This window comes from Typopeltis vanoorti, chromosome 4 (genome assembly GCF_054136105.1).
Source record: "Typopeltis vanoorti isolate ZY-2024b chromosome 4, IOZ_Tvanoo_1.0, whole genome shotgun sequence".
Taxonomy (NCBI): Eukaryota; Metazoa; Arthropoda; class Arachnida; order Uropygi; family Thelyphonidae; genus Typopeltis; species Typopeltis vanoorti.
Window position 1 is genome coordinate 81162342 of NC_143552.1, and position 26966 is coordinate 81189307.

General features: G+C 35.1%; 1 protein-coding gene across 1 annotated transcript in view; it reads left to right on the forward strand.

The window, feature by feature from the left end:
• Positions 1–26966, forward strand: part of LOC150107444 (uncharacterized) — a 526289-nt gene that overhangs the window by 476955 nt on the left and 22368 nt on the right. Inside the window, exons 17-19 of the mRNA XM_090392100.1 lie at positions 10681–10887; positions 21261–21626; positions 26751–26961. Coding sequence (XP_090248226.1) covers positions 10681–10887; positions 21261–21626; positions 26751–26961 — 784 coding nt within the window. The remainder of the gene's footprint in view (positions 1–10680; positions 10888–21260; positions 21627–26750; positions 26962–26966) is intronic.

Below are 26966 nucleotides of genomic sequence, written 5' to 3' on the forward strand. Positions count from 1 at the left end.
AAATTAAGATGATTTACATGTTGTTATGTTCCATCGAGTCGTTTTCGACTCCTGGTGATTCTATGAACATACACTCTCCATTCAGATCTGTCCCTGGCCATATCTTTCAGAATTTCCAGGCACATTCCAGTTGCTTCTTTAACTCCATCCACCCATCTAATTCTTGGTCTTCCTCTTCTCCTGCTTCCATCAACTTTAGCAAGCATCATCTTCTCCAGACTGTCATTTGCTCACATAATATGTCCAAAGTATGACAATTTTTGCTTGATGATCATAGCTTCGAGGGAGCAATCTGGCTTTATTCTGTCTATCACTGATTTATTGGTTTGCTTTGCAGTCCATGGTATTTTTAGTAAGCATCTCCAAACCCATAAATCAAATGCATCTTTCTTCTTTCACTTTTTCTCAGGGTCCAACTTTCACATCCATACAGTACCATAGGGAATACCATTGCTTTTACGATTCTGATTTTTGTTGTGAGACTAATATCTTTATCTTTAAAGATCTTGTTTAAATTTGTCGTTGCTTTCTTTCTGAGTAATAATTTAATTCCAACTTCTTCAGTACAATACCCATCTTTATGAATTCAGGATCCTAGGAGCACAAAATTGTTAACTGCTTCCATTTTCTTCCCATCTACTTCAAAATCATTAAGTTCACATGTTGCCATAACTTTTGTCTTTTTGAGGTTAAGTTTTAGGTCATATTTAGCACTTTCTTCTTTAACTTTCATAATAAGTTCCTCCAAATCTTTGCATTCTGCTAGCAAGGTAGTATCATCTGCATACCTCAAATTATTAATATTTCTTCTGCCAATTTTAATTCCAACTGAAGACTCTTCCAGACCTGCCATTCTTAAAATGTATTCGCTGTACAAGTTAACCAGGTGTGGAGATAAAATACATCCTTGTTGCACCCCCCTTACCTGTTGTGAAATACTCAGTTTCTCCGAGACCTGTGATTTACATATATTTACATCAGTTACATAGTTTACTAAAATACATTTAATAATGCAGCAGCAAAGAACAATATTCAACAGAAAAGCCATGGCAGTTGCTAGAGATTCTATAAGATGAAATTAGATATCAAAGGGGACAAGTTAGTAAGATAAAATATATAGGAATTGAAGTGCAATAATACCTCGATTATTGCAGTTATTGTTGCCACAAAAATACCACAATAATCGAATCCGCGATAATCGGGATAAATAATGCATGTAAAATGGGTGATCGTGGCCAAGGATTTTTCAAATCTATTAATTAAATTTTATATGTGAAGTAAAAAAGAAATGTGTTAAACGTGTTAAGTAAAAAATGAAGGTTCATTTAGAAAAAAAAGATTATTCTTTAATCTTTATTTATATATAAGGAGTACGAGTTGTCTGATGGAATTTTTTATTTCTTTTTTCTTTGTATAAAACGGTAGCAATGGATGGAATTTTCAATTTCCTGATGAACTTTCATTGATCACTCGAGGTTAGGATCGCTGTTCAAGAAATTTGTCTTTAAAATTTGCAGCAATTTTAAAATTTTGTCTAAAGAATTCAGACTCCCTCTGGTAATGTATTTCTTAGACTACTCTAAAGCTTTTGACTGTGTTGAGTATGTGAAACTGTGGGAAGTAATGAAAAGAATGGGTTTTTTCTCAACACACTATCAGGTTGATAGCCAACTTGTATAAGGAACAAGAAGCCATGGTAAGAATAGGTGTTGGATTGACTGACTGGCTTCAAGTTGGAAAAGGATGTTTATCTCCTCACTTGTTTAGTATATATGCAAAGGACATCATGCGTGAAGCATTGGATGAGCTCAGGACAGGAATTACGATAGGAGGTAGATTGATCAGTAATCTGAGGTACGCTGGTGATACAATACTCCTTTGTAATGACATGGAAGAACTAGGACTAATTCTTAAGAAAGTTAACAAGATCAGTAATAACAGAGGACTTCAACTCAATTTTAGCAAGACAAAGATCATGGTTCTCAAAGGAAAAACAAACAGAGAAGCTCTTGAGAAACAAGTGTATCTTAATGGAGAAAGAATTGAGGAAGTCAGCAAGTTTGAGTACCTGGGATCCATTATTAATGTGAAGAATTGCTGTTCAGAAGATGTCAGAAAAGGGTTAGGAATGGCTAAAACAGCAGTCAGAGACCTGTCTAAAATCTGGAAGGATGGATCTATCTCCATGGGAACAAAGATGAGGATTTTAGATGCAGTTTTTTTTCCAACAACGACTTATGGATGCGAGACTTGGAACCTAAAGAAGTCAGATAAGAAACGGATATCTGATTTTTTTTGAGATGTGGTGTTACAGAAGGCTGTTGAGGATATCATATACTGAAAGGCATACAGATAAATGGGTGTTAGAAAAGATTAGTAGAACTTTAAGGCTCCTTAAGGATATTGACAGAAGAAAGTTAAAATATTTTGGACACATAGAAAGGATGGAAGGAGGCCTTCTCAGAACAGTAATAGAAGATAAAGTTTCTGGAAAAAGAGGCAGGGGTAGACCATCAATGAGATGGATGGATGGCGTGTGTGGAGTAACTGATCTTCAGAGAGTTGAGGCTGCCAGAAAAGCAAACAACAGGACTACATGGCGAGGCCTGGCGTGTAACATCATTGAGCATTGGAGTGACCATACAGCATCTGTAGATGCCCAGTGAACAATAGATAGATAGATACAACAGTTACATAGTTTAGTAAAATACATTTAATAATGCAGCAGCAAAGAACAATATGAAGACTATATGAACAGTATTCAACAGAAAAGCCATGGCAGTTGCTAGAGATTCTATAAGATGAAATTTAGATATCAAAGGGGACAAGTTAGTGAGATAAAATATATAGGAATTGAAGTACAATAATACCTCGATTATTGCAGTTATTGTTGCCACAAAAATACCACAGTAGCCAGGCTGTGATTTTTCATTTTTTTGCTAAAAATGTTTTAGTGGGCATTTTTTTCCATAATAAGCCTGTTTCATCAGCATTAAATATCTCATCATTGGTATAATTTCCTTCTTCAATGAGCTGTTGCAATTCACCAGGAAAACTGCTGGTGAATTGCAAGCCGATGAAAAAGCTGCTGCTTTTTCATTGGCACTTGCAATTTCACCTTGTACACGAACACTATGAATGCTCGATCGGTTTTTGAACCGATCAAACCACCCTGAACTTGTAGAGAACGTTTCTTCCACTACTGACACCGAATCATTTTCATTTTCTAATTGTTTTCTTTTTAAAGTTTCAAACAAATTTCATTGCTTTTGTTTTTATAGTCATTTGACTAAGAGGAATTCTCTTTTGGTTACAATCTTCTATCCACACTGACAATAGTGTTTCCATTTCAATCATAAGATGGCTTCTGTTTCTCGTAGTTTGGAACCCAGGCGAAGTCGATGCACTTTGTCCTAGTTGCTTATAGTGTGCAGCATGGTCTAAAATATGGTGAACAGTTGATTCATTTAGATCTTACTCTCTTGCAATTTTGGCTTTGGTTATGCCTGCTTCATACTTATTTATCATATGCAACTTATCTTCTAAGCTGATCACTCTATGTTTTTTCTTGATAGCTGTAGACTTGATATCATCCTTGTTTCTATTAGCATTCATTTTAGGGGTAAATAAGAAGAAAAATAAATATCCATGCACTTCAGGCAAAGGCAAATAGTTACTGGTGAGTGGTAAGCAGGTTCCGTCTGATAAAAACGAAGCACTACAAGAGAGCGATACCTGGAGAGTGGTGACTCGAACTGGTTGCATTTGGAGCACAATAATTGGAATTTTGGTATCAAATTACAAACCACGATAAATTGAGAATCGTGATAATCGAGGTATTCCTGTAGATAACTATGGCATCATACAAAGAACAAGCAAGAGAACCAGAATATCTTAAAAAACTAAATGAGGAATGAAAAAATTCAGATGAAAACATCAAGGAAAATTGAAGTTGTAACAATATTAAACAAAATTAGTAACTCATAAATCAGAGAAAAATTTTAACATACAGCTAATAAATTATTGAATCCAAAACTAAAAACAAGAATGGAAAAAATTTATAGAAAGAAAGAAAGGAAAACAAATTGGTAGAGAAAGCAAAGGACTAGATTCCAAAGGAAAAGAGATACAGAGGAAGACTAAGATCATGAAGATAGCTTGAAAACAGCAGCACTATAATTAACTAGGCTTAATAGTGAAAGAAGTCTATTTTTTCATAGGATGCTTCCCTGGAGCATATAATTGTTGTTAAACAGTCTATTTATTTTTACTATGAATATTAGCCCAAATATTAGAATTTCATTCTAATATTTGTAGTAATTTATCAGTTTTCAGAAAGTTTGAAACCAAATCCTAATGCCTATATGTGCTTTATTGTCTGTGCACTAGCTGTACTCCACTAGAGTGGAGTTGTTTCCATGGTTCCTTTTAATGTTGTTCTGTAATTACTTAAGTTTTAAATCTCCTTACATTTAAAATTGCATATGATTATCTTTCTCTATAAGCCATTCCTTTTATTGCCAGTTCCATTATTCTTCATCATCATCATCATCAAATTCCTGCCATGTACCCTCAAGGGGTGTACAGGATATGATAGTACTACATGAAAAAAAATTACATCATTATTAATTTCCTATTTACAATTTTCCTCCAAATCAGTCTGTTACTTGTCAAGACTCCAACATTATCAGATCTTATATTTCTATCGTCTAAAGCACTTTGTACCGTATCAATCCACCTATATCTTGGTCTTCCTCTGGGTCGTTTTGCTGCCAACCTGGCAGAGAACACTTGTTTTGCTAATCTTTCCTCGCCCATTCTGTTTAAGTGACCATACCACCTGAGATTAGCTCTGCTAACGCATTCCTGGATGCTGACAATGTCAAGTTCTTTCCTAATCCTCGTTTTTAATATGATATTGCCATTGATGCCATCTGTTCATGCCTATAATCTTTCTCAGGACTTTCATATCTGTGGTCTCTAGTCTTTGGTCAAGTGTTTTACTTCTTACCCAGCTCTCAGATCCATAAGTTAAAACTGGTTTGAACTCTTGTACACAGCTAATTTAGTGTTCCGACTAATTTCTTTCTTATTCCATATGAATTTATTTAATTGATTTCCTACCATACCAGCTTTGCTGATTCTGTTGTCTATTTCTATATTTAATTTACCATCTTCACTAAAAATTGTGCCTAAAGAGCTGAAATGTTTTACTTGTTCCACAGGTTCTCCATTCACAACACAGTTGACATTTTCAGTGATTCTGCCTATTTTCATTGTCTTTGTCTTTTTATTGCTGACCTTCATACCATATCTATTACAACAGCTATTCAATTTAGTCAGAGAATCTTGCAGACTTGTAGCAGATTTATTTAGAAGTATAACATCATCTGCATAAAGCAAAGAGCTGACATTAACATCTCCAATTTTGATATCATGTTTAATACCACTTTCCTTCATAATGTGATCCATATAGATAATGAATAACAGAGGGGATAATGTAAATCCTTGTCTCACACCAGATTTAACATTAAACCATCTTCCTGTACTTCCTTTAATTCTAACTGCTGACTTACAACTCAAATAAAGACTCAGTATTGCTTGATATAATGCCCCATTGACACCATATAACTGCAGCGTATTGAATAGCTTCTCTCTTGGCACCTTGTCATATGCCTTTTCCAGATCGACTAAACTTAAATACAGATCTTTGTTATATTCCCATGCTTTCTCGACTATTTGTCGTAAAGTGAAGATCTGATCCTGACAGCCTCTATTTGGCCTGAATCCAGCTTGTTCTTCACCAAGCTTTTCTTCTACAATTCTTCTCAACCGTTTCTCAAGTATACTTGCATAGATCTTGCCAGGAACACTCAGTAGGGAAATACCTCTGTAATTCTCACATTCAGTTTTATTTCCCTTTTTATATATGGGTACTATGAGAGCTTTACTCCAATTATCAGGAATTCGTCCCTCTGTCCAGGCTTTCCGAACTATGCAGTGCAGCCACCATACTTTTATACCACTATACTCGAGAAATGCATTTCTAGTCGAATATCATCTACTCCTGCTGCCTTTCCACATTTCAAGCCTTTGATGGCTTTTTCTACTTCTAGTATGGATATGTATTTCTGACTGCATGCCTGGTCAGTGTTTTTTACCACTGTGCTGTCATCACTGCTTGTTTCATTTAGCAGTTTTTCAAAGGAATTACTCCATACTTCGAGGATATCTTTTTCTCCCATTTTCATGTCACCTTTATCATCTCTAATTCCTTTTACAGCACTCTTTCCTCCATTCTTAAGCTTCTTCAACAACCTCCAGAATATTTTGCCTCCTTCTTGATATTTATTTTCTATATTCTTGCCAAAGTCCTCCCATGACTTTTGTTTAGCTAGTTTTACACACTGTTTAGCTTTCTTACATTTGTCTCTGTATTCTGTAAGAGTAAAAGCTGACTTATTTGCCAGGAACTTTTGATATGCTTTCTTCTTTTCCTTCACTGCCTCTTTAACTTCCTGTGTCCACCAGAGAGTTCTGATTTTTTTATCCTTGCACACAACCTCACCACATGCCTCTCTGGCAGAATCAATCAATGTTTCCTTCAGAGTTTGCCACGGAATCTCCAAGGTTTGATTCCTCTTCTCAAACTCTTTCATTTTCTTTTCAATAATTGTGTATTTTAGCCTATAGTTCACATCTGAGAGCTGCTCAACTTTTATTCGCTTTAAAACTTTCTTACATGTTATTCTTTTCAATATGAAATTCAATTTTATCCTGCTCAAGACTAAATAGTGATCACTTCCAATTTCAAATCCTCTGTACACTCTGGTGTCCTGCACCATGGAGAAAACATCACTATCAACAATAACATAGTCAGTGAGGCTTTTCTTATTCCTAGCCTCTTCTCTCCATGTGAATTTGTGCACATTTTTATGTTGGAACATGGTGTTAGTAATAACCAGTCCATGTCCTGAGCAGAAATCCAACAGATATTTGCCAATATTATTAGCTTTGCTCTTTTCTCCAAATTTTCCCAAAATATTTTTGTATGTCTGACAATCATTTCCTACTCTGCTATTTAGATCCCCAACAAGGACCAACGTTTCATTTTTCATTGTGTCAGTTGCTTTTTCTATAGCCTCAAAAAATTCCTCCACTTCTACCTTAGTAGAACTTTCTGTGGGACCATAGGCACAAATAAGTCTCATTGTCCAGTTCCCCATTCTCATATTTGCCCACATTACTCTACTTGAGACTGACTGCCATTCAAGAAGATTAGCCTCGTATTTTGTGTTGAATACCTGAATATAACATTTTGTATTTATTGCTCAGAACGATCTCACCAGTTTTTGGTCTTTTTTGTTTCAGTCACCCCTATTATGTCGATCTGGTACTTATCTAATTCCTCAGCTAGCTCCATTTCTTTGTCATTCAGGCTTCTTACGTTGATAGTACCGATCTTTAACTTTGGCGATGTTGAGTTGGGGTTTATTTTCAGATTTGTTCCAGTAGCTGACTTTTCGCTGTTCGCCCTGGTTCCCCTGGCGAAAACAACGGGGGCCTTGTTTAACCGAGCGACGCCCCAGCCGGCATGAAATTTTGTCATGTTGTACCATTATTCTATATTTTGGTTTAACCAATAAGAATAATACAATTTAGTCGGCTAAATCCCAAATTGCTAGCCCATTCTCGTCCGTTCAGTATCCAAGTAGATACCCAACAGGGTGCACCACGAGAAGGTGAGGATTGGACATTAGGTCAGAATTCCTGGTCGGTTCTCCGCATTCCTTTAAAGGCTATGTGGAGGTCTCCTCTCAGTTATACAGCTTTGACCTTTAAGCGTCCCTCCATTATTCTTTATATCTTTTATTTCTATTTTTATTTTGCAACTTTCATTTGAGTGTTTGAATGAATGTCTTTTGTGACATAAAAGTAAGGTAAAATACCCCTTGTCAGGTGACTAGCCTAGTTATCAGTGGTTCACTATATGTCTGTTACCTTAAGGCCTCTGGATTGGCCTCTCTTCAGTGTGTAGACATTTCCTCCAACTAAAAATGTTATGAGGGTTGTTCGATAAGTCCATGCAAAAATGAAGAAAACATAATTTTTTTGGGACAAACATTTTTTATTTTTCAACATAGTCTCCTCCTTTGAGGTCTATACACTTAGTCCAATGATGCTCGAGTTTTTTGATCCTGTCCATATAGTATGATTTGTCCAACTCTTCAAAATAGGCAATCACCTTGTTGTTTCAGCAATCATCTCATCATTTGATCAAAATCTGTTTCCTGCAAGCCATTTTTTCATGTTTGTAAACAGATAGTAGTCTGAGGGAGCCAAATTTAGAGAGTAGGAGGGATGCAAAAGGACTTCATAGCGTAAATAGAAAAATTTTGCGGCTCAATTGCAGAAGAGTGATTGGATGCGTTGTCGCGTGAAAAAGAATTTTTTTTTTCACCAAGTGTGGTCGTTTTTCCTTTATTTCATTATTTAAACAATCCTGCAAAGACACAATACACTCCAGTAATTGTTTTGCCCTTTTCCAAGAAGTCTATGAAGATTGTGCCGTGAGCATCCCAGAAGATGGTGACCATAACTTTTCCTGCTGAAAGGAACGGTTTTTCGCTTTCTTTGGTGCAGATTCCCTGCTTGCAATCCATTGTTTTTTTACTGTTCCTTGGTCTCAGGCTGGTAGTGATGAATCCATATTTCGTCCACTGTTACGAAACGACACAAAAATTCCTCTGGATTCCATTGAAACAGCTTCAAGCTGTCCTTGCAACAGTTCACACGTTGACTCTTTTGATCAGTGTGAGCAAACGTGGCACCGATCTTGCAGATAGTTTTCTCATATGTAAATGTTCATGTAAAATATTATGTATGCGGTCATTTGAAATACCCACCATCTTAGCAATTTCACGCACCTTCACTCTTCTATCATCCATCACCATATCATGGATTTTTACAATAATTTCTGGAGCAACGACCTGAACAGGACATCCAGAAAGTTCAGCGTCACTTGTGCTCATAGGGCCACTTCGAAAGTTACTAAACCACTTATAAACCGTTCTAATCGAAGGTGCAGACTCATCATAATGTTTATCAAGCTTAGCTTTGGTTTCCTGAGCCATTTTGCCTTTCAAAAAGTAATCACTACATGAAATTCTTTCTCATACATTTTTCACAAATCGCAGTATTTGATCGTTTCAAATGAACCCCAAACACAGATTAATAGATCTATCTGACTGAAACTTAGTGTGTGATCCTCCAACAGTTGCCAGCAACTAAAAATAACCTTGATACGTACTGGTGGTGCCATTTCTTCGACTTTGCATGGACTTATTGAATAGGCCTCATGTGCTTATTACTTATTAACAATAGTAGGTCATCATGCTATTTTTATGCCATGATCTTACACCTAGCAGTTCATTCAGCTGAAGAGCTTATGTTTTGTACTTCTTTGACCCTTACGATCCCTACTCGCTTAATGTAACATCTTAGTTATTAGAAGCATCTCATCTGTTTTCATCATCTTTTTCCTGATAAAACCAATTACATCGATTCGGTATTTTTATTTTTTAATTTTCTTCTGCTAGCTCCATTGTTGGTAAACAATGGAGTTAGTGTGTGATAGTTGGTTTCACTAACAACGTTTGGCTGTTTTCTCTTGTAAAAAACAATGGGACTTGTTTAATGACAGTGCTCCATCTGACAGAACATTTGGTCATATTGTGATATCATTTGGTTTTGTATTTTAAGCCAATACATACAGTTAGGTTCCCAAATCAGCCCATTCTTCTTGATTCATTATCTAGGTAGATAACTAATAACAGGGTACATCATGAAAAATCGAGGATTAGTCATGGGTCATGAGCTCCTGCTGGTTCTCTGCATTGCTTACAGACTATGTGAAGATCTCTCAGTTAACTGACTTGCTTTTTTTGTTGTTGTTGTTTAATGATGCTGTTGATTATATTTTGTATCATGATGATGTTGAGTATATTTACTCTCATTTTTATGCTTATTGTAGGTGTTAAGTAATAGACAACGCATAGTTAGAATCCTCAAATCTGTAGTTCTATTATCCATAACTCAAACAGTTATGGATCTCCACTAGAACTGCATGCTGACCATAAGGCCCTCTTTCATCCTTCCATTCACACACTTAGTTTGTGTAGTAGGAAAAAAATATAGTTGGGTGTTACTATAAACGATCGTCAACTGAAGAAGACTGAACTGCACATCACTTAATATTGTGGATACAGGAGGACTATCATTATAGGAAAATTTTGTAGGTGGGAAGGGAAAACTCACAGTGTGGTCAGAAAGTATGTAGTGGACATGCTTTCTGACCACATACTTTCTGTAGTGGAAAGCTACCAGTGGACATCATGAGTCCATCTTCAGTAAATGTTTTCAAGGAAAAACATAATAGTTACTTAAGCATTGCATGACTTATAAGAGCTCTCTCTTCCTCCCTCCCCTGGCTCTGTGAAGGTGCCCATATAATAATTTTGTAATAGGAAAAATAATATTTTTTGCTTTGGCTAACATTGTGAATTCTGTGTGGTATTGATGTTTTCTTGTTATATACAAAGACTTAATACCAAGTGTATTTATTGAAAACTTCTAAATATTTTAAATGATATTTATTCAAAATATTTAAATTTTTTGTAGATGAGACAAAGTTTGATTGAGAGAAAGCAGAAACTTTACTTACAGCAGCAACAGAAGCGGCTTTTGGCTCAACAACAGCAACAGCAGCTGACCATGCAAACTCAGCAACCTTCCCCTGACACACATACATCTTCAGGTCAGGTGTCATTTGCAGAAAATATGAATGAACTCTTGAACAATACTGTAGCCCCAAATGTAACTCTTCAGGTAAATATCTGAGTTTGCTAGCGATGTGGTTTTTCAAATTTACTGTCAGAGAGTGAAAGAATTTCACATAATACCTCACAAAATACTAATTCTCAATTGATATTTTGTGATATTATTTTTAGAGTTATTATATTATCAAATGTCAAAACTGGGATGTGCAGTAAAGAAGCATGTCATGCTTTTATAAACCAAATTGATATAAATAATTTTAAATAACAAGAGTTTATAAAGTAAACGTTTATGAAAAAAAACAATGTTACTTGGTAGAAAAAATTTTGTTATACAAAAAACTATAATAAAAACTTATTATTTATATTACATAATACAGTATAACTCTAGTATTATATGGTCAACTCTACAAGCACTGTTATAGTGAACTTTGAAAAGCAAGCTTTTCACTAATGACTTTCCTGTTTTTTTTTCCCCTTTAGATAAAGTTAGGCTTTTATTGTCAATAATTTTTTTTCACTCAGATGATCACATTTTGCTACCTGCTATCTTCTTTTTTTTTTTTTTTTTTTCCTCACTGAATGTAATAACAAACATCTAATTGAAATTGCAGATGCCAAAATATTAAAAAAGAAGCAGCTGCGATTTGAATTAGTTACTTGTTATTACCTTTAGAGAGGGGAAAGAGATAGCAAGTAGCAAAATGTGATCATCTGAGTAAAAACATTATTGATATAAAAGTCTAACTTTATCAAACATTGAGTAATCGAATGTGAAGGTCTGACATGTCATGTATTTTAATATTAATATATGGACACCTTATATTATCGTGGAGTAAGATAATGTATTATATATAATATTATTTTAGTTGGTTAGAATGTTTCAGATTCATATCCATGATTGTGCATTGACTTCGAAACATCAATATGTTGTGTGTGTTCAAAGAATAAAGCTCAGTTATAAAAATATTTACTGTAAATATATACAACAGATATTTTTATTATATTTATAACTGTTATATTAATATATACTTCACTATATTCTCTCTCTCTATCTCAGGAGATCATGTTCTCTGTAGAATTACAGTTTGTAAACAGTTCCTACTATTCTATATATCTAGCCTTCAAATTCTACTAAATACAGAGAATAACTATTTGGCCATTCTATAATTAATCTATATGAGCTCAAAGAAAATTCTTTCACTCTCTGACTCATCATCATCCAATTCCTGACATGTACTCTCAAAGGGTGTGCAAGATATTATGATAGTACTACATGAAGAACTTACATCATTACTAACTTCCTATCAACAATTTTCCTCCAAATCAATCTATTATCTGTCAAAACTCCAATATTATCAGATCCTATATTTCTGTCTTCTAAGGCACTTTTTACTGTATCAATTGACCTATATCTTGGTCTTCCTCTGGGTCTTTTTCCTGCCAACCTGACAGAGAACACTTGTTTTTGCTAATCTTTCCTTTCTCATTCTGTTTAAGTGACTGATACCACCTGAGATTAGCTCGACTAACACATTCCTGGATGCTAACAATGTCAAGTTCTTTCCTGATATCCTCATATGATATTGCCATTGATGCCATATGTTCACACCCCTAATCTTTCTCAGGACTCTCATATCTGTGTGATCTCTAGGCTTTGGTCAAGCATTTTATTTCTAACCCAGCTCTAAGATCCATAAGTTCAAATTGGTTTGAACACTGTCTTCTATAAAGCTAATTTAGTGTTTTGACTAATTTCTTTCGTATTCCATATAAATTTATTCATTTGTCTTCTTACCATACTGGCTTTGTTGATTCTGTTGTCTATTTCCATATTTAATTTACTGTCATCACTAAAAATTGCACCTAAGTAGCTGAAATGTTTTACTTGTTCTATAGGTTCTCTATATATGATGCATTTGATATTTTCACTGTTTCTGCCTATTTTCATTGTCTTTGTCTTGCTATTGCTGATTTTCATAGCAAATTTATTACAACAGTTATTCAATTTAGTCAGGCAATCTTGCATAATCCAGATAAATCCAGACTTGTACTGGATTTATTTAAAAGTATAACATCATCTGCATAAAGGGCTGAAATTAACATCTCCAATTTTGATATTGAGTTTAATACTGCTTTCCTTCATAATGTGATCCATATAGATAATGAATAACAGATGGGGATAGTGTACATCCCTGTCTGACACCAGATTTAATGTCAGATGATCTTCCTGTACTTCGATTCTAACTGCTGACATAACTCAAAGACTAAGTATTGCTTGATATAATGCCCCATTGACACCATGTAACTGTAGTGTTTTGAATAACGCTTCTCTTGGCATCTTGTTATATGCCTTTTTCAGGTCTACAAAACTTAAATACTGATCTTTCTTATATTCCCATGATATCTCAACTGTTTGATCATGACAGCCTCTATTTTACCTGAATCCAGCTTGTTCTTCAGCAAACTTCTCTTCCAAAATCGTTCTCAACCATTTTTCAAGTATACTTACATAAATCTTACCAGGCACACTCAGTAGGGAAATGCCTATGTAATTCTCACATTCAGTTCTATTTCCCTTTTTGTATATGGGTATTAAGAGAGCTCTACTCCAATCATCAGTAATTCATCCCTCTGTCCAGGCCTTCTGGACTATGCATTGCAGCCACTGTAAGACTTTTATACTTCCATACTTGAGCATTTCTTGTCAAATATCATCTACATTTCAGACTTTTGATGGCTTTTTCTACCTCAAGTATGGATGTGTATTCTTGAATGCATGCCTGTTGAGTGTTGTTCACCACTGTGCTGTCACTGCTTGTTTCATTTAGCAATTTTTCAAAGTAATTACTCTATACATCAAGGATAATTTTCTCTAATTTCTTTTACAGTACTCTTTCCTCCATTTCTGAGCTTTTTCAACAGCCTCCAGAATATTTTGCCACCTTCCTGATATTTAATTTCTATGTTCTTACCAAAGTCTTTCCATTACTTTTGTTTAGCTAGTTTTACTTTTGTTACAGTGTTTAGCTTTCTCACATTTGTCTCTGTTTCTCTAAAAGCACAAGCTGACTTATTTGCCAAGAACTTTCGATATGCTTTCTTCTTTTCCTTCATTGCCTCTTTGACTTCTTGTATCCACCATGGAGTACTGATTTTTCTATCCTTGCAGACAACCTCACCACATGCCTTTCTGGCTGAATCAATCAATGTTTTCTTCTGGGCTTGCCAATGAATCTCCAAAGTTTGGTTCCTGTTCTCAAACTTTCATTTTTTCTTGAATAATGTTTGTGTATTTTAGTTTACAGTTTCCACATCTGAGAGCTGCTCAACTTTTATTTGCTTTAAAACTTTCTTACATGTTCCTCTTTTCAATATGAAATTCAATTTTATTCTGCTCAAGACTAAATGGTGATCACTTCCAATTTCAAATCCTCTTTACACTCTAGTGTCTTGCACCAATGAGAAAACATAACTATCAACAATAACATAGTCAATTAGACCATGTGAATTTATGTACGTTTCTGTGTTGGAACGTTGTGTTAGTAATAACCAATCCATGTCCTGAGCAGAAATCCAACAGGTATTTGCATTCTTGCCTTTAGTGTTACGTCATTGTGTTCTTAAATATTTTACCTCTGTTGTTTTCCTTGTGCCTACTGAGATCTGGCTTCTAAACTGACTTTTCGGGGCTGTTTCTCTCTTCGAGCTCTGACGAAATTTATTTGTTAATGCTGTGCCAGTGAGAACTCTAGGATAGAAATTCTTATCCGAAGAAACTTTCCCAGAATTCAAGTAATACCTTATATAGATTAAGTAGTTAGGTAGATTGAGTTCTCAGTATACAGTCATGGCCTTGACAATCTAAAATGCCCCTTTTTTCCTCTAAACATAGGTTTGATATTTTTGTGAGTGGTAAAACTCAATCTCTTACTCAGACAAACTCGGGTATACATGGGAAAACATATTTATTATTTATCTAAGAACATTACAATTTAAATAACACACATAATCAAGCAAATCAATACTAAAATACTAAAATACTAAAATTTATACTAATCAAGTAATAATAATCAAACAGACAGGCTATTCAAACATACTCATGAGAATCTTATGTTCATCTGTATCACAAACATGGATGTCGGTATTAGACTAGATTACTGCTACTAACGACCCATACACATTAAACTTGGTCTAGACAACTTATGAACGTAGACTACCAGTCCAATTCGATTAACTTAACACATAAAATTGTCTCAAGATTTTTCTGTCTCTTCTTTTCTAAACTCTGTCCATTTTACACCTTCATCACCAATAGATAACACATAAAAAGGAAGATTTGTACATTACCACCTTGTTAGATGATTTCTCGATCCTTCCGTCTGTTCTTTGTTATAGATTGTCCCTCTGTACGATGGATTGCCGCTACATGGGAGTCATGTGCTCATCCCGAATTCGCCACTTGTTTCTTCTGGGCTTTCTTCTTGTTTCTTACGAACTTTTCGCATTGCCGTTTCTTACACAATTTACCTTCAAAGGAATCCTTTGCTGCCTTCTCATCAGTTAGATCCACACCGATGGTCTAAAACTCGAATACTGCCATCATCTTGAGCCATATTTTCTTCGATTCGCGTCACTCAGCAACGGGTAACACACTGCCGTTTTGCCGTCTTCACACGTCTTGTTGGATATCAGGCATCTGATCTGCTCGGGAACTTTGAACAGGAGACCCACTGGGAGGGCACACGCCACCTGGGAACACAACAGGAACCAGGAGAAAAAAACGTAAAAAGTAGCAAAAAAGTTTCCTTCTCTCAACGATGTGAATCCGTTTTAAACCCCATTATAGCACCCTCTTTCCTCACTCTCAATTGTCTACAATGCTCTCCCATTTGCTGTCACCAAGTGATGTCACTTCCTTGCTGTATGTGCATCGCTTTTTTCGGGGAATGCGAATTTCTTGCACCTTCCACGAATGCCTACTCATCGCACGTTACATCATCTTTGGTGGTCAAGGATGACGTAACAAGCGATGAGTAGGCATTCGTGGAAGGTGCAAGAAATTCTCAACCTTTGAACTTTCGTTCGCAAGATGATACACATCTTTATACATAGCATATTTTAACATTGATGTTTTTGACAAATTAAGATTCCATCTATTTTAGACAAATAACCTTAAACATAGTACAATTTAATATTTATTTCCTACTTCGATTTCATTTTAATTTAAGATTCAATTCCTTTTAAATTTTATATTTCTATAAAGAATTATATTTTAATTCCTTTTTAAGCAAAGTTAATATCTGCATCTTCACATATTATGTCTGTTTTGCCAAGAGTACAGGTGTACTTTTGCTTGATATTGTTCTCTTGTTAAATCTTGAATGGAGCGGTTCTATTCTTGATAGAGCCATCATTCAAGATCTAACAACGGTGATCAGCATTCATTTTACATAAATTATGGACTTTACAACCATGTTATAAATAATTATTTTAATTTCCTGCCATATCGACCTTCATATTAAGGTCGTCATCTGGAGTATACATACACACACACACACACATACCGGGTGATCCAAAAGTAACAGAAAAAGTAAAAATTCAATAATTCAAAAAGTATAGACAGTAGAATGATGCGGTTTTCACAGAAATTCACAGATAGACATGGGATTTTTTTTAATAATGAAAAATTTTATTACCAGAATACTTACATTTGGCGCAGCACAGTTAGCAACGCAACTAGGATTACAAATGTTCAATGTGACTGCTGTCATTCATGAGAATGGACGTCAGGCGTGGCATGACACCCTGCACAGCATCGAAGAGGGTTTCAGCTGTAATTCCTGTCACATGATGGCGAATAGCTTCCTTCAACATGGCTAACGATGTCGGCCGACCGCTGTACATCTGTGACTTCAAGTAGCCCCGTAACTAAAAGTCACAAGGTGTAAGGTCTGGAGATCTTGGTGGCCATTTGTGCGGGAAAGAACGACTGAGGACACGGTCGCTCAAAATGTCGATCACAGGATAGGACCTGTGATATGTGGAGATGCTCCATCCTGCATGAATGTTACACTATGGAGTGCTTGCCCCCTCTTGCAAGGAGGGACTGATGCTGTCTCTTAAAAACGTTGCATAACGCTCGCCTGTGACTGAAACTGTTTGAAATGTACCGCTGTGGACTTCCTCAAAAAAAAAAAGGAGGGGCCTATAATTAATGATGCAGTGAACCCACACCATGCTGTCACCTTTGGCTGATGCAAAGGGGGTTTCCACAATCGTGTGTGGGTTCTCTCTCACCCAGATGTGGCATTTGTGTGCATTTACACTTTTATTAAGCAAAAAGTGCGCCTCGTCAGTCCACAGGACATTTGACAGCCAGTCTGCATTGTTTTCCATCTGTTGAAAAGCTCAATTTGCAAATTCATGATGTCTCTCAAAATCAGTTGGTTTCAGTTCCTGTACATGTTGGATTTTGTAAGGATACCTCTTGAGGATGATCCTGAGTGATCGCCACACAGTCCCATACGAAATGCCAGTTCGTCTTGAAATTTCATGCGCACTGCATTCCCCATGTGCGGAAGCTGCCGATTGTGTGTCAGTCTCGTGTTTGACCTCGTGCACAACTGCAATAGTTTTTTTGGGTCTCCCGCTTCTTGCACGTGCTTGCAAACTGCCAGTGTCTTCAAACCTTTTGATCATAGCTATCAGTGAGGAACAAGACATCAGTCCCTTTCCACTTCTAATACTCCTCATCGAACGATAGGTGTGCAAAGCCACACTTGCACATTCAGAGTTCTGATAATACAGCTTAACTAAAAGTGCTTTATCTCGTAACGATAACATGCCTCACCTTGGCAGAACGTTTAACTTCAGCAATAAATGTTAAATGCTGAAAGTTTAACTTCAGTATTCACTACATATGAAATTTATGTACCTCACGGTTTAAATAGTGACAGGTAGCAGCTCCGGGACTGCTTCAGCTTTACCTTTCGGTGACAAATGTAACTATTCTGGCAATAAAATTTTTTGTTATTAAAAATAATCCCATGTCTTTCTGTGCATTTCTGTGAAAACCACATCGTGCTACTGTCTATACTTTTCAAATTATTGGATTTTTACTTTTTTTGTGACTTTTGGATCACCCGGTATATATACATAGAGACAAGCTAAATTACATTTCACACACTATGCTGAAGAGACAATGATTTGATCAACGGATACTCTACTGGCCTGACCTGTAGTGAAAATAAAATAAAATTACAATAAATAAAATTTATTATATTCTTATAATACTTATTATATAGTAATATAAGATTGTAAGCTAAACTGTTTCTGGTTCCTTGATTCTACATTCTTTTGTTAATCTAGGATTCGGGGTGGCGCAGTGAAAAATAAATTTTCCCTGAATCCGAAAAAGGAATTAGAACCAGTGTAGAAACAAGGGAGTTGGCATTGACCATTAATATTCCCTTTGTCCCCCAAACCACTGGCATCATTCTTATATGTAAAGATCGGCCAAGAGAAATATAGAAGTTAAGAGAATAAAGTCTTACTAGAGAAGGATTTTACTAAGGGCACAGATACAAGTGCAATATAAATGTAATTAAGATTTAAAGAGAACAATATGTAAGATAAATAAAGGATAAATTAAACTTTACAATGGCGACATAGAAAAAGGACAAGACAATAGAAATAAACACAAAAGGATAATAAAATTTTACAGTGCCATCTCTCATGCATGCTATTTTAAAATTGGTGCAAATTTTGGATGTCAGTGCTGAAGCTTTTGGAACTATATATATCGTATATTCTGTATTGTTTCTATTAAAAAATCTGTTCTTTTCCCCATATCTCTTTTATTAACTCAGCTGATTATTCCATCATATCTCATCATTCCACCTTTATGTAATTCTGTTATTGCACTTACTACCTCTTTAAGTATATCTAGATTATTTGAATTAACATATGTTTTCCAGGCCTGTGGTTATCATACTGCTCTGTTAGGTATTCATTCTGTTTTTGTATCTTGTCTTCTGGGGTTATAATAACATTCTTATTCTTATCGTTTAACTGTTGACTTGTTATTTTCTTTTGGTTATTAAGAAATTTTATTTTTGAATGTATCTTTGAATGTATGAGGTTCCTTCGAGGGTTGCAGGGCTGATAAGACTCGATAGAGTCAGAAGCTCTGCAATTCGGAAAACCCTCAATACTCAACCACTGCTTCTCCGTGTTGAGAGATCACAGTTACGATGGTACGGGGCACTTGGTCAGAATGCCACAAGAGAGGCTCCCCAGCAAGCCCTCTTTGCCAAGCCAGAGGGTGGGAGGCCATGCGGAGGGCCAAGGACTCACTGGATAGATTATATCCAAAACCTTGGGTGGACACGCCTGAGAGTCCCACCAGAACACCTGAGCTTGGTGGTGGAGGATCATGACCATTGGAAGTCCCTCTTGCAGCTGCTTCCCCCACAACCCAATTAGGAAAGGTCGGCCTTGAAGATGGATGAATAGATGTATCTTTAGAATTTTATTTTCTTTATCTAATTTCCGTACTTCTAAGCAATTATTATTGATACATCTGTTTTTCTTCTCTACATTTATTTTTTATTTGTCTGTCTAATCTTTTATATTCTTCATTTCCATTAGGTTTATTTTTCCAGGTTCTTCTTTTATCCATTAGTTCTAGTTCAGTCATCCATGTTGTTGTTTTTTTTTTAAATTTGCTCTTTGGTTTTCTGATGCATATTTCTGTTGCAGTCAATATTGCTTCTTTTATCTTGATCCTTTGTTGGGGTCTTCTTTCTTTTCAATATACTGTGATATATTATTATAAATTAAAGTCTTGGTGTTACTATTAGTTAATTTAACTGTATCCCATTTGAACGTTCTAAATCTGTTAATTATCTTTTTTAACTTTATTGTAATTCTCATAAGTCTCTGGTCTGATCCACAGTCAGCACTTGGCATAACTTTTGCATTTTGCAGTGGTTAAAAATTCCATCATGTTGCACCATCATTTTGTATTTTGGTTTAAGCCAATAAGAATACAATTCAGTCGACTAAATCCCAAATTGTCAGCCCATCCTTGTTCATTCAGTATCCAGGTAGATATCTAACAGGGTGCACCATGAGAAGGTGAGGATTGGGCATTAGGTCAGAAGCCCTGGTTAGTAATGATGTAAATTTTTCATGTAGTATTATCATATCCTGTACACCCCTTTAGGGTACATGGCAGGAATTTGATGATGATGATGATAAAAATTCCATATTGCCTTTTCAGAATGTCTCTGACAATCTGAGTATTTTAATGCCTAATCGTTCTATTTCTCTACACAATTTTCTACTTTTCCTGGTTAATTCAATCCTCTCATGTTCCATGTACCAATTGCAACACTTTGTTTATATCTTTTATTTCTAACTTCCTTGCCAGTCTGGTCGGCTGAGTGGTTAGCGTATCTGCTCTTCAGCCAAGAGGCTACATGTTCAAATCCCACCAAGGACATGGATGTTTGTGATTGTCCTACTAACCAATTACCATATGTACTGCTGTGACCTGTATTGTGGCACAGTATAATCTTTGATGTCTTTGCACCCTTAAAAAAAAAATAATAATAATAATAATCTGACTTTCTTTGTTTCTGTGGTAATCAATTTCTCACTTCCAGGTTGAGAAATTGGTTTCTGTAGTAATCAGTTTCTCACTTTCAGGTTGACAGATCCCTGGACAACACCTAGGGACAGTCAGATCACATGGTAAATTCTTCTTACGTCTCTGACTTATCATAATTAAACATCGAGGCTAGTACTGTGACTGGCTCACAAGAACTAGTTACATTGTCCACAATTAAGATGGGACAAATACCCAGTTTTCAAATTAAAATATTTAAATATAGTTAACTTATAAAGTATTTAATTGTTTTAACTTTTACATTATGTATTAACTTGTTTTACTACTTGAACAGATTTTATGCATTTTATTTTTCTATTTTTATGCTGTTTAAAAGTATATATTATTCTTATAGATTTGCCATAGTAGCTAATGCACCTTAAAATCTCATATGCACTCCCTTTTAATCAGTGTAGTGTATTTAAGAAACATTTATGTGTGATGAACTTTCTAAATGAAGATTAACTGAGAATTATGATACAGTACCTGGAAGTAGATATGTACTATATTTCATTTTCTCCTTGATTATAGATCTGTTTTAAATTTTGAGGGAACAAATTTGAATAACTGTCAATCTTTTAAAACTAGGTCAAGGACTAGACTCATTCCACAGATCTTATGTTTCATATGCTTAATTTATATTATTTATAAGCAGCACTTTTAATTAATAATATTCATAATAAACTTGAATGCTGAAAGAAATGTTTTAAAATTGTTTTGCAAAGATTTAACAAAAATTATCTTTAACATAGCGTGCCTCCAGTGTACAAGAACAGTTATCTCCTCGTTACAATGCCAATGTGGTGGGCCGAATACCAAGTCCTGGTCAGCCACCACCGCCGCCTCCTCCTCCGCCTCCTCCATCTCAGTTATCTCCTGGTCAGCGTCATCAGCAGCCTCCTTTTTCTCCTGTATCACAGCCATCATTCTCTAGCTCAAGTAATTATCAGCAAGCTCGTCTTTCTCCTCATCCCTACCCTCAGAGGACACCTTCCCCACACCTTTCACCCCAACCTGGGTCTATTCAGTCTCCTTGGGTTCAACGACCTTCACAGACATCTGTTTCTGCTAATTTGCAGCAGCAAAATCCTATGTTGAATGCCCAGCTATCATCTCAGGTAAGTACATCAGTTACCATTGTTTCCCTGGCTGTGTAAAATTGAAATGTGCATGTTTCTTGTATTTTTTCTGAGAAACATAACACACTCCTTGAATAATTTTAAAAATGTCCAATACTCCATTATAATGAAGTTTTGTACATTTATCAAACAAGGTGGCTTTTTTTTTTGAACAAATAACATTCCCTTTTTCTCTTATTTATTTAATTTATTTATTTATTTTGTTTATTTAATGACAGTTTTTTAACAGCTTTTTTCCCAAAACTCATTCATGTTCATATATTGTATGCAAGTAAAACATAAAAATATATTTTTCATCTTAAATCGATTTCATATATCAATTTAAGAAATAAACATATTTCATTAATCAATTTCATCTTTCATTATAGATTTTTATGTTTTTGCTTTTGAGGGACTTTACATTGGTCTTTTATTATCCTTTACAGTTTTTAAGTTCTAGATTTTAATCTTTTACTATTTTTCACTTTTAATTTTTACGAGTTTTATAGTGTAATTAGTATTAATATTATATCCTTTATTCTCATCTACTATTCCATCTTTTAATAGTATCATATTATTTTTATGCTTTAAACTCTTTTATTCTGTCAAAAAACACATTCTGATCCAAGGGTGCTCCATAACTTGAAAGCTTTACTTATTTCTTTATATCAGTGATCCTTTTATTTTCTAGAATTGTTTTTGCAGCTGAAGTTAGAAATGTTTGATGAAATCTTCATAGATCATTGTTTAGCATAGCAAAGAACTTTTCTTGCAGTGTTAATAGCTTTATTAGCATGGCAAGTAATACAGTAGAGATTCCAATTTTCCCTTAGATGAAGTGAAGCTGGTAAACAGCCAGAAGGCTAACCAGCAAATGGATGTTTTAATTTTATACATTTGGAATAATATTATCTCTGCAGCTTTTAGGAAGAATAGTCTGTTAAGTTAGTTGCATTGAAAAGAAAGTCTTAAAGAGGTTTAACCTCCTGTGCTTTAAAATGTAGTAATTCCTTTTAACTTGAAATAATATAATGGCAATAATTAAGTATTTTTAGCTGCTGTGTCTTAGAAAATTGGAATCATTGAACCCACTCTTTAAAGTATTAGCTCTTGGATCATGCAAGTAATTTACAATTACAAACTTAGAAAAAGACCTTATAGAAGCAAATATAAATTTGAAAGATTCTTCTTTGATTCCACTTTTGCAGAATTGTCCAGTCCTTATTGAATTTGACTACATGAGATTACAAATTTTTGAGAAACTCATTTTCAGTCTATTAGCTCAACTGGGTCCATCAGGTAGTTCTTTTAAGTGGGGTTTATTTTTTCTTCCCTTTATAAATTTTTGTGCATGTATGTACCTATATGCACATATCTGTTTAGCAGTATGTTATTCCCTTCAGTGATGCTAATTTGACTTTATAGAAATATTGGAAGTAATAAATTTTTATAGTTACTCTATCATACATACTCATTTGCTTCCTAAAATATTAATTTAAGCGATAATCAGTGTTTTTAAAATTGCTTAAAATTGATTAAATGCCATAAAACATTACTAAACTAAGGCCACGAGGTAATAGTGTTTTATGCCCCTCCATTTTATATATACAGTGGAACCTCGGTTGTCGAACTTAATTCGTTCCTGAAGGCTGTTCGGAAACTGAATTGTTTGAAAACTGAAACCATTTTCCCATAAGAATTAATGTAAAATGGATTAAACCGTTCCCGAACCCTAGATGATTGGTTATTTAAACCGTTACAACAGTACTTCATGCATAAGATCATATACAAACATAATGAAAATGCATAAAATCTTACATAAAAACAATAAACACAATAAATAGATAAAATATAGACAAAAATTGATCGCCTCTTTATTCTTGAGTATTGTGCAGATCGCGTTGATTTCGCCATACCGAACCGCATAGCAAGATCCGACACACGAACGCTATTTTTATGTTTGGATATGCAGGGGTGTAGTTGGGCCAGGGCGACGCTCTGATACTTTTTTAAAACTATCAAAATTTTTAAATTCATTATAATAAATTATAATAATGAGACTTAGCAGTTTGCTGCTCTTGTCATTTTGTTCAGAAAACAAGGCAATCTCTCTCTGCCATATGGCTGTCACAATAATAATAATAATGCTGCACTTCGTGTTCTAGATTTTTATTTCCAAGGTAGAGCTCTGGCACTATTTCTTTTAGGACTACACCCCTGTATGATTTTTTTTTTTCATCTCTATCGTTGTTCTAACAACTTTTCTTTTTGCTTTGCTGCTATCATTATTCTTCTGTGGCCCCATGATGGATTAATTAATAATAATTTATGAAAAAAAACAACAAAACACAAAGAAAATCAAGGAAACTCACTGCAAATTCAAGCAGGTGCCTGCACTGAATGAAGGCTGCCTCGTAACTGATGCTTTCGCGCCTTACAGCTCAGCATGCTTAGCACTGGTTGCCTTTTTCCTGTTCGGAAACCGGGACGTTTTTTGTTCAGGAACCAAATTGTTTGACAACCGAGGTTCCACTGTATATATATATATATATATATATATATATTTTGTGTGGTACCACTGCGCTTGACTGCACCAAGGAAGACTTCTTGGTTTCGAATCTAGTCGGTGACCAGAGGAAATTTTTCTAAACCTTTTTTCGACCAGTTCCTGAGTTAGTCGATCTCTGGCACGGGCAAGAGATCGACTAACTCAGGAAGTCGATCTCTGGCACGGGCAAGCAGGATTTTTTTTCCCGGAAACTCAGGTTTTTCATTCCCCTAAACTCAAGAAAATCGACCGTAGAACCCACACTGTTTCAGACATTAAATATATTGTGTTAGGGACCACGAGATGGCAGCACTTGTTGAGCCATCTCTCTCTTCACTGCATGCTGCTTAATTAGGGATAGCCTTGGGCCAGCTATCTCTGATTGGGTACCAGTGGGGATTGAGCTGTCCACTCAGTCTCCAAAAGTTAGATAGAGCTAAAACGCCCTCGCCTACTCCCTATATCGGAATAAAAAGGAGTTGGCTGATTTTTTATTTATTTGTATATATATATATATAAACCCGAAGTTACGTGGTAGGTGGGACCAACGAAAAGCGCGTAAGTCGAATTTGCGTAACTCGGGGTATAATTTTGCATGTAATTTATATATATATATATACAAACATACAATTGGGACCAAAGGTTTACAAAAACACCTATATTTTTTAAGAAATATAATCATAATTGTAGTTTTTCGTACATAAAAAAAGAAAGTTATTTCGATGTCGATGGTTTCATAAAATCTAATAGATTCGTCTGACGGCATAATGTCTTTTTCTTGTCACACAAAATTTCTTCATAGCAAGCTAATGATTTTTTTATTCCTTGCCTTGTGGCTACAGTTCGTTCCGCGTTAGAATCTATGTCCTCCAAAATCTGTAAACCTTTCTTTTATGATTTTTCTTACTGTGGATTCCTGTGGATCGAACCTCTTTGCTAGCTCACAAATTTTCATTCCGCCTTCAAAATCCTTAATAATTTTGAGTTTTGTTTCCAAAGTCAATGTTTTTATTTTCTTGCTAGCAGTAGAAGAATCGGACTTGCTTCTTTTGGATGACATTATTATTTTTTATGTGATAAAATTTTTATCAAGAACATAACATTAAACATTTGCAAGGTTTGTAGACTATAAAAATCGTGTATGAATGGAACCGCGTGAAACACGTCGGTGCTTGTTCACAGCATGTGCGACACTGGCGAATGTGGCCGGCACCTGTAAGATATGGCTAGTGGTGAGGCGTGAAGCAGGACTGGAATAAGTACGTATAAGAAACTGTGTAACTCTGGATTCGCGTAAGTTGGGGTATGACTGTGTGTATATATATATATATATATATATATATATATTAGGGTTACTAAGTAATTTTATAAACTTAGTTATTTTAGTCCTAATCCCAATTGATATATATATATATATATTTTTTTATTTTTTTTTTTATTTTTTTTTTTCAAATCAGCAGTTGGTTAAAGATAGAAACCTTCAACTGTTTGATATTGTGGAGTGAAACAACTATATTAGGAAAATGGGAATTATTTGCTCCTAAAACATCATTTCTAGTAGCATTAATTTCTACAATTAACGAAACTTACAGGATATTTTGCCTGGAAAGTTGAGATGTATGGCATAATTTGGGTAAAAGTGAATATTACATCATTTTGAATATCGAGCAATTACATTTCATTTGAGATCCTATAGTTTACTCTGGATATATCCACCTTTTTACTTTAAATAGAAAAGTGTAAAGTGAAAGGATGATAAAATAAGCTCTGCAACTTTGAGGATCATAATACTGAAGTATGTTTTATTTTACAATGGTTTTATTTTCCTTGTATAGGAATGCTCATACAGTGGGCTCTGACAAGGTCTTTGTATTAGTTACTAGAATCCCGGCCTGGTTAGCGTATCCACTTTCCAGCCAACAGGCTGCAGGTTCGAATCGCACCATAGGCATGGATGTTTGTGATCGTCTGTGAAAATACTAGTAGTGGTAGTGGACAGTAGGTGGTATTGGTGTTGATGATGTGGTCTGCTGTAGTTCGTGGATTGAGTGGTAGAAACAGAAAGTTGTAGAGTAGGTGCCCTCCCTCAATGAGTCTTTGGACTCCTTGGAGATGTCACATAATAATAATAACCCCATTTATTTCCCCCCCCCAACAGTAGTTACATTAGCTTTTTTTTTAAATTTAAATATTTGATAGTATATAAAGTTTTTTTTCTCCCCTCACACAATAATCAATATCAGATCAGAAATGCACTTTTTTTAAAAAAAAGATTCTCTTGGATTATTTTCATGAATTGTATAAGTATCTATTAGATTAATTTCGTCCATCTATAAGCAAATTATTTCTTAAATATTGGTGGATGGATTTTATTGACTTCATTAAGCTAGTGTTTAGCCATCTTATTTATTTATTTATTTTTTTTTTCAGATCATTTATGCACACAGAATGTAACAAAACATTTAACTTATATATCATAGCAGCAAATCTTTGAAATCATTTATTAAATCTGAATTCATTGAACTTATTAAATGTGGAAGGTTTTTAGATAGAAATATTTTATTTTCTTCTTTTAGGGTTCATATATTGGACAGCCAAGGTTTTCTAACCAGCAACGACATCTAGTAGTACGATCAATGCCTAGTCCTAGTTCTCGAAATTCTCCTTATCCCACTCAGCCAGAGTCTTCTTATCCTCCTTCACCTGTTTATCAACAACAGTCCCAGCAGCAGCAGCAGCAACAGTCTCAACAGCAACAGAGGTTACAGAGAACAGTTTCTGTATCAGGTTTG